Here is a 9,251-nt window from a genome sequence, read left to right on the forward strand (position 1 = left end):
GGGAGACTGGAAGTGGGTGGAGCTGAAGATGGGAGAAAACATGAGGTATAATGAGAGCGCCGGTCCTGTCAGGTGATCTGTGAGAGGTAATAGTCATCTGTGAGGTGTAATAAGAGAGCCGATCCTGTCAGGTGAGCTGTGGGAGATAATAGCCATCTGTGAGGTATAATAAGAGAGCCGGTCCTGTCAGGTGAGCTGTGGGAGATAATAGTCATCTGTGAGGTGTAATAAGAGAGCCGCTCCTGTCAGGTGAGCTGTGGGAGATAATAGCCATCTGTGAGGTATAATAAGAGAGCCGGTCCTGTCAGGTGAGCTGTGGGAGATAATAGTCATCTGTGAGGTATAATAAGAGAGCCGTCCTGTCAGGTGATCTGTGGGAGATAATAGTCATCTCTGAGGTATAATAAGAGACGGTCCTGTCAGGTGATCTATGGGAAATAATAGTCATCTGTGAGGTATAATAGGAGCACTAGTCCTGTCAGGTGAGCTGTGAGAGATAATAGTTATCTGTGAGGTATAATAAGAGAGCCGATCCTGTCAGGTGAGCTGTGGGAGATAATAGTCATCTGTGAGGTATAATAAGAGAGCCGGTCCTGTCAGGTGAGCTGTGGGAGATAATAGTCATCTGTGAGGTATAATAAGAGAGCCAGTCCTGTCAGGTGAACTGTGGGAGATAATAGCCATCTGTGAGGTATAATAAGAGAGCCGTCCTGTCAGGTGATCTGTGAGAGATAATAGTCATCTGTGAGGTATAATAAGAGAGCCGGTCCTGTCAGGTGATCTGTGAGAGATAATAGTCATCTGTAAGGTATAATAAGAGAGCCGTCCTGTCAGGTGATCTGTGAGAGATAATAGTCATCTGTGAGGTGTAATAAGAGAGCCAGTCCTGTTAGGTGAACTGTGGGAGATAATAGCCATCTGTGAGGTATAATAAGAGAGCCGGTCCTGTCAAGTGAGCTGTGAGAGATAATAGTCATCTTTGAAGTGTAATAAGAGCGCCGCTCCAGTCATGTGATCTGTGAGAGATAATAGTCATCTGGTAGACATAATAAGAGAGCCGGTCCTGTCAGGTGACCTGTCAGAGATAATAGTTATCTGTGAGGTATAATAAGAGCCAGTGCTGTCAGGTGAGCTGTCAGATATAATAGTCATCTGTGAGGTATAATAAGAGAGCCGGTCCTGTCAGGTGACCTGTCAGAGATAATAGTCATCTGTGAGGTATAATAAGAGAGCCGGTCCAGTCAGGTGACCTGTCAGAGATAATAGTCATCTGTGAGGTATAATAAGAGAGCCGATTCTGTCAGGTGACCTGTAAGTGATAATAGTCATCTGTGAGGTATAATAAGAGAGCCAGTCCTGTCAGGTGATCTGTGAGTAATAATAGTCATCTGTGAGGTATAATAAGAGAGCCGGTCCAGTCAGGTGATCTGTGAGTGATAATAGTCATCTGTGAGGTATAATAAGAGCGTCGGTCCTGTCAGGTGAGCTGTTAGAGATAATAGTCATCTGTGAGGTATATTAAGAGAGCCTGTCCTGTCAGGTAATCTGAGGGAGATAATAGTCATCTGTGAGGTATAATAAGAGCGCCGGTCCTGTCAGTTGATCTGTGGGAGACAATAGTCATCAGTGAGGTATAATAAGAGAGACGGTCCTGTCAGGTGACCTGTCAGAGATAATAGTCATCTGTGAGGTATAATAAGAGAGACGGTCCTGTCAGGTGACCTGTGAGAGATAATAGTCATCAGTGAGGTATAATAAGAGCGCCGGTCCTGTCAGGTGAGCTGTGAGAGATAATAGTCATCTGTGAGGTATAATAAGAGAGCTGGTCCTGCCAGGTGATTTGTGAGAGATAATAGTCATCTGTGAGGCATAATAAGAGAGACGGTCCTGTCAGGTGACCTGTCAGAGATAATAGTCATCTGTGAGGTATAATAAGAGCGCTGATCCTGTCATGTGATCAGTGAGAGATAATAGTCATCTGGTAGATATAATAAGAGAGCCGGTCCTGTCAGGTGACCTGTCAGAGATAATAGTCATCAGTGAGGTATAATAAGAGAGCTGGTCCTGTCAGGTGATCTGTCAGAGATAATAGTTATCTGTGAGGTATAATAAGAGCGTCGGTCCTGTCAGGTGAGCTGTGAGAGATAATAGTCATCTTTGAAGTATAATAAGAGAGCCAGTCCTGTCCGGTGAGCTGTGGGAGATAATAGTTCTCTGTGAAGTGTAATAAGAGCGCCGCTCCTGTCATGTGATCTGTGAGAGATAATAGTCATCTGGTAGATATAATAAGAGAGCCGGTCCTGTCAGGTGACCTGTCAGAGATAATAGTTATCTGTGAGGTATAATAAGAGCCAGTGCTGTCAGGTGAGCTGTCAGATATAATAGTCATCTGTGAGGTATAATAAGAGAGCCGGTCCTGTCAGGTGACCTGTCAGAGATAATAGTCATCTGTGAGGTATAATAAGAGAGCCGGTCCAGTCAGGTGACCTGTCAGAGATAATAGTCATCTGTGAGGTATAATAAGAGAGCCGATTCTGTCAGGTGACCTGTAAGTGATAATAGTCATCTGTGAGGTATAATAAGAGCACCGGTCCTGTCAGGTGATCTGTGGGAGATAATAATCATCTGTGAGGTATAATAAGAGAGCCAGTACTGTCAGGTGATCTGTGAGTAATAATAGTCATCTGTGAGGTATAATAAGAGAGCCGGTCCAGTCAGGTGATCTGTGAGTGATAATAGTCATATGTGAGGTATATTAAGAGAGCCTGTCCTGTCAGGTAATCTGAGGGAGATAATAGTCATCTGTGAGGTATAATAAGAGCGCCGGTCCTGTCAGTTGATCTGTGGGAGACAATAGTCATCAGTGAGGTATAATAAGAGAGACGGTCCTGTCAGGTGACCTGTCAGAGATAATAGTCATCTGTGAGGTATAATAAGAGAGCCAGTCCTGTCAGGTGACCTGTCAGAGATAATAGTAATCAGTGAGGTATAATAGGAGAGACGGTCCTGTCAGGTGACCTGTGAGAGATAATAGTCATCAGTGAGGTATAATAAGAGAGCTGGTCCTGCCAGGTGATTTGTGAGAGATAATAGTCATCTGTGAGGCATAATAAGAGAGCCGGTCCTGTCAGGTGACCTGTCAGAGATAATAGTCATCTGTGAGGTATAATAAGAGCGCTGATCCTGTCATGTGATCAGTGAGAGATAATAGTCATCTGGTAGATATAATAAGAGAGCCGGTCCTGTCAGGTGACCTGTCAGAGATAATAGTCATCTGTGAGGTATAATAAGAGAGCTGGTCCTGTCAGGTGATCTGTCAGAGATAATAGTTATCTGTGAGGTATAATAAGAGTGTCGGTCCTGTCAGGTGAGCTGTGAGAGATAATAGTCATCTGTGAAGTATAATAAGAGAGCCTGTCCTGTCAGGTGAGCTGTGGGAGATAATAGTTCTCTGTGAAGTGTAATAAGAGCGCTGGTCGTGTCAGGTGATCTTTGAAAGATAATACTCATCTGTGAGGTATAATAAGACAGTCGGTCCTGTCAGGTGACCTGTCAGAGATAATAGTCATCTGTGAGGTATAATAAGAGCGTCGGTCCTGTCAGGTGACCTGTGAGAGATAATAGTCATCTGTGAAGTATAATAAGAGAGCCGGTCCTGTCAGGTGAGCTGTGGGAGATAATAGTTCTCTGTGAAGTGTAATAAGAGCGCCGGTCCTGTCATATGATCTGTGAGAGATAATAGTCATCTGTGAGGTACAATAAGAGAGACGGTCCTGTCAGGTGATCTGTGAGTGATAATAGTCATCTGTGTGGTATAATAGGAGCGCCAGTCCTGTCAGGTGATCTGTGGGAGATAATAGTCATCTGTGAGGTATAATAAGAGAGACGGTCCTATCAGGTGAGCTGTGGGAGATAATAGTCATCTGTGTGGTATAATAAGAGCGCCTGTACTATCAGGTGAGCTATGAGAGATAATAGTTATCTGTGAGGTTTAATAAGAGAGCCGATTCTGTCAGCTGACCTGTGAGTGATAATAGTCATCTGTGAAGTATAATAAGAGCCCCGGTCCTGTCAGGTGATCTGTGGGAGATAATAATCATCTGTGAGGTATAATAAGAGAGCCAGTACTGTCAGGTGATCTGTGAGTGATAATAGTCATCTGTGAGGTATAATAAGAGAGCCGGTCCAGTCAGGTGATCTGTGAGTGATAATAGTATCTGTGAGGTATATTAACAGAGCCTGTCCTGTCAGGTAATCTGAGGGAGATATTAGTCATCTGTGAGGTATAATAAGAGCGCCGGTCCTGTCAGTTGATCTGTGGGAGATAATAGTCATCAGTGAGGTATAATAAGAGAGACGGTCCTGTCAGGTGAGCTGTGGGAGATAATAGTCATCAGTGAGGTATAATAAGAGAGACAGTCCTGTCAGGTGATCTATGGGAGATAATAGTCATCTGTGAGGTATAATAGGAGCACTAGTCCTGTCAGGTGAGCTGTGAGAGATAATAGTTATCTGTGAGGTGTAATAAGTGAGTCGGTCCTGTCAGGTGAGCTGTGAGAGATAACAGTCATGTGTGAGGTATAATAAGAGAGCCGGTCCTGTCAGGTGAGCTGTGAGAGATAATAGTCATCTGTGAGGTATAATAAGAGAGCCGATCCTGTCAGGTGATCTGTGGGAGATCATAGTCATCTGTGAGGTATAATAAGAGAGCCAGTCCTGTCAGGTGAGCTGTGAGAGATAATAGTCATGTGTGAGGTATAATAAGAGCGCCGGTCCTGTCAGGTGATCTGTGGGAGAAAATAGTCATCAGTGAGGTATAATAAGAGAGACGGTCCTGTCAGGTGAGCTGTGGGAGATAATAGTCATCAGTGAGGTATAATAAGAGCGTCGATCCTGTCAGGTGACCTGTCAGAGATAATAGTCATCTGTGAGGTATAATAAGAGAGCCAGTCCTGTCAGGTGACCTGTCAGAGATAATAGTCATCTGTGAAGTATAATGAGAGAGCCGGTCCTGTCAGGTGACCTGTCAGAGATAATAGTCATCTGTGAGGTATAATAAGAGAGACAGTCCTGTCAGTTGAGCTGTGAGAGATAATAGTCATCTGCGAGGTATAAGAAGAGAGCTGGTCCTGTCAGGTGATCTGTAAGAGATAATAGTCATCTGTGAGGCATAATAAGAGAGCCGGTCCTGTCAGGTGACCTGTCAGAGATAATAGTCATCTGTGAGGTATTATAAGAGCGCCGTTCCTGTCATATGATCTGTGAGAGATAATAGTCATCTGGTAGATATAATAAGAGAGCCGGTCCTGTCAGGTGACCTGTCAGAGATAATAGTCATCTATTAGGTATAATAAGAGAACCCGTCCTGTCAGGTGATCTGTGGGAGATAATAGTCATCAGTGAGGTATAATAAGTGAGCTGGTCCTGTCAGGTGACCTGTCAGAGATAATAGTCATCAGTGAGGTATAATAAGAGAGCTGGTCCTGTCAGGTGACCTGTCAGAGATAATAGTCATCTGTGAGGTATAATAAGAGCGTCGGTCCTGTCAGGTGAGCTGTGGGAGATAATAGTCATCAGTGAGGTATAATAAGAGCGTCGGTCCTGTCAGGTGAGCTGTGGGAGATAATAGTTCTCTGTGAAGTGTAATAAGAGCGCCGGTCGTGTCAGGTGATCTTTGAGAAATAATAGTCCTCTGTGAGGTATAATAAGAGCGCCGGTCCTGTCATGTGATCTGTAAGAGATAATAGTCATCTGGTAGATATAATAAGAGAGCCGTCCTGTCAGGTGACCTGTCAGAGATAATAGTCATCTGTGAGGTATAATAAGAGACAGTGCTGTCAGGTGAGCTGTCAGAGATAATAGTCATCTGTGAGGTATAATAAGAGAGCCGGCCCTGTCAGGTGAGCTGTGAGAGATAATAGTTATCTGTGAGGTATAATAAGAGCGCCGCTCCTGTCACGTGATCTGTGAGTGATAATAGTCATCTGTGAGGTATAATAAGAGTGCCAGTCCTGTCAGGTGATCTGTGGGAGACAATAGTCATCTGTGAGGTATAATAAGCGAGCCGGTCCTGTCAGGTGATCTGTGAGTGATAATAGTCATCTGTGTGGTATAATAAGAGAGCAGGTCAAGTCAGGTGACCTGTGAGAGATAATAGTCATCTGTGAGGCATAATAAGAGAGCTGGTCAAGTCAGGTGACCTGTGAGAGATAATAGTCATCTGTGAGATATAATAAGAGAGCCAGTCCTGGCAGGTGAGCTGTGAGAGATAATAGTTATCTGTGAGGTGTAATAAGAGAGCCGGTCCTGTCAGGTGAGCTGTGGGAGATAATAGTCATCTGTGAGGTGTAATAAGAGAGTCGGTCCTGTCAGGTGAGCTGTGGGAGATAATAGTCATCTGTAATATAAAAGTTGTGAGGAAATGTGAGCTGGAGACAAGTTATCTCATGATATAAGCGAGATCTGACACTGAGGAGCTGGAGGTGCCCGGCGGAGCAGTCTGAGGGACATGCAGGCTACTATGGTGAAGAGTATGTGATATGTGAGAGTGCAGGGTGGTGATGCCCGTAATGCTTTATGCGACTCTGGTCTGGTTCCGAGTGACTACAGAAAGCAGGCGGAGATCAGCAGATATTTCACCTTGAAGAGACTGTGCTATATGCAGTTATATTACATAGAGCTACTCACATCTGTGAAGTAAAGGTATACAAGCCCCTGTATCAGTCTCCAGCCCCCCTGATGTATGTCACACTGATATCCTGGCCCTGTGCAGTGGGGCCCATCTGCCATTCTGATATGAGCCTGTATATTACCTTATGCAGATGGTGAATGTTATACACACTATGTATTATATATGGCTGTTCCCATCTCCTAACGGCTAGTGCCCATGGACGGATTTCTGCTGCGTTCCCGCTTATCTGCCTGTCAGCGCTCACAAGCGTGATTCTTCTGCAGGAAAGACATCGCGACATGTTCTATTTCACCATGTTTTTCGCAGCAGAGGACTCCATTAATATAGACCGTGGGCGTGAGCCCTGATCGACATCCCAAGAAAGGAACGTCTGCAAGGCAATTCTGCCCGTGGCGCCTGATCCGGGGGTTAGCCAGCAAAGGGGATGAGATTTAGCAAGAATCTCCTCCACGCGCTGCGGCCAAGTCGCGTGACAACTGACATGCGGCGCGGAATTAAATTTTCTCTTTTCCGCAGCGGCTTCTCTGCTCTCTATGAGGAGAGAAAGCTTCAGGGGACGGACTGCCGACAGCAAAACTGCTGCTAAAGGTCGCGGGTTTTGAAGCTGCGCTTTTCCAGCGGAATTCTTGCAGATTTTCGGTGTGGCCATTCGCGAGAATTCCGCTGGAATTCCGTCCCGTGTGACCCCAGCCTATTTATCCATCAGCGTAGATGTCTGACGGTCGCTTTTTGTGGGACGACTAGTATTTTTCAGGCACATGATGTACTAAAATGCTGCGGCCGCTCCCGGCTTGTAGCCATCCCCATCATTGATGCGCTAAACGCTGAGAAATAGAACAGACTCCGCACGAAAATCGCGGCGCTTTCCAGGCGAATGCCTGTCTGAGAGGCTCCATCGAGAACATTGGGAGCGTTATACCGTGGAGTGGAGTGAAGGAGGGCTTTAACAAAGTTCTGCCATCTGGGGTGGGGGCTTATTTCACGGGGCAGCAGAAATCCCATGATAACTGTATCCCGCGGTTCAGTACAATTATTGCCATACCGCATTTATTTAGGCTTTTTTTTTGCTTTACTGCTATTAAAATAGAAAATATCTTTGGGGTAAAAAATTAAAATTTGGAAAAAAATGTAATTATTTTCTGCTGTTGTCTCCTGGCAGCCGTAATGTTTTTATTTTTAGGCCGTAGTTGAGTGAGGACTCCTTTTTTGCGGGACGTCCTCTAGTTTCTATTGGCACCATTCCGGAGTACATGTGACTTGTAGATCACTTTTAATTACTTTCTTTTCTTGGTGGGTGGCTAAAAAAGCACAATTCTGGCGGTGACTTTTATTTTAAGCGAACGTTTATATTGCAGAGTTAATCATGCGTTACTTTGATAGATCAGACTTTTATGGATGCAGCCATAGAAAATATGTGTCGGTCTTTTTTATTATTAATAAGGCAAAAAACGTTTTTTGAACTTTTATTACATTTTATTTTTAATATAATTAATAAAACATTTTTAAAACTGATTTTTGTACTTTTTGTTTTTTTTCAGTCTCCACAGGGGACATGAACTTGCGATGGCTTGTTCGCTCCTGCACTATCATGTAATACCATAGTATTACATTATACCATCTATCAAGCCACAGGCATGGCTTCATAGGCAATTTGCAATGGCACCCCAAGGGGGTTTCAGAAGACCGTCGCTGGACGGTGCTGACAGCTTCCGGTTGGTGAAAGAAGTATGAATGATACTATAACACTCATGACCTCTACCTTCATATTATATGCCACATCGTATCTGACATACCGGTGGTTACCAATCATTTACATGACCCTTGTATATTTGTCTTTTGTATATCATTATATACCAACACAAATAAGTCCATCAGCACCCACCCTGTAACACCCTCCGTGTAATCGCACCCTGCGGAAGGAAATATCCCAAAGGCAGACAGAAAGAAGCCCAGCACTGCAACCCATGCAATAAAACACGGATACATCCCACATGCAGGATATCCGAGGCGTGTTCTTAATCATCTCCCAGTAACCCAACGTTCCCGCTGCGTGCGCCCCTTACCTTTCACCAGAGCCACTGTTATATGTAAGACCAGGGCTGCGATCCTCATGGTGCTGCAGGAGATCATCATCACATAACGTCCCGGGGATCTGTGCAGCGAGCGCAGCCGGCGTCACCGAACCCTCTAGGTTACACACAACTGTTGGAATATCATCCGGCTGGGATGGCGTTTCCAGGATCTGGTTTCACGTAACTCAGGGCAGATGTTGTGGTTGTGCTACCAGCCAGCTCCCGCATTCATTTTTAAGTGGCCTGGGTCATGTGACTTTTATTGGCCCCAGATCATCAGTTCATTAATAGTGATTGAGGGTGTAAGCAGTAAGCAGAGCCTCGTCCGCCCCGGAGGTTACACTGCAATTCGCCAAATCAATATTTGCATCTCATTCAACGTTCTGGGAAACTTTTCAGATTAAAATAAAAAGCAGAAGAAACAGAAGAATAAAACCGCGAGCCGAGGAAGACCACGATGATGCAAGGAGGAAGTAAGCCAGCTTTCA

At 44.8% G+C, this 9,251-nt stretch overlaps 1 protein-coding gene across 1 annotated transcript in view; it reads right to left on the reverse strand.

Annotated features, from left to right (window-relative positions):
* LOC136626753 (pancreatic lipase-related protein 2-like) overlaps nt 1-9,038 on the reverse strand; it is a 28,581-nt gene extending 19,543 nt beyond the window's left edge. Inside the window, exon 1 of the mRNA XM_066601759.1 lies at nt 8,755-9,038. Within this exon, the coding sequence (XP_066457856.1) occupies nt 8,755-8,824 (70 nt within the window). The 5' untranslated portion in view covers nt 8,825-9,038. The remainder of the gene's footprint in view (nt 1-8,754) is intronic.
* Between the last annotated feature and the right edge of the window lie 213 nt (nt 9,039-9,251).

This window comes from Eleutherodactylus coqui, chromosome 4, assembly GCF_035609145.1.
Source record: "Eleutherodactylus coqui strain aEleCoq1 chromosome 4, aEleCoq1.hap1, whole genome shotgun sequence".
Taxonomy (NCBI): domain Eukaryota; kingdom Metazoa; phylum Chordata; class Amphibia; order Anura; family Eleutherodactylidae; genus Eleutherodactylus; species Eleutherodactylus coqui.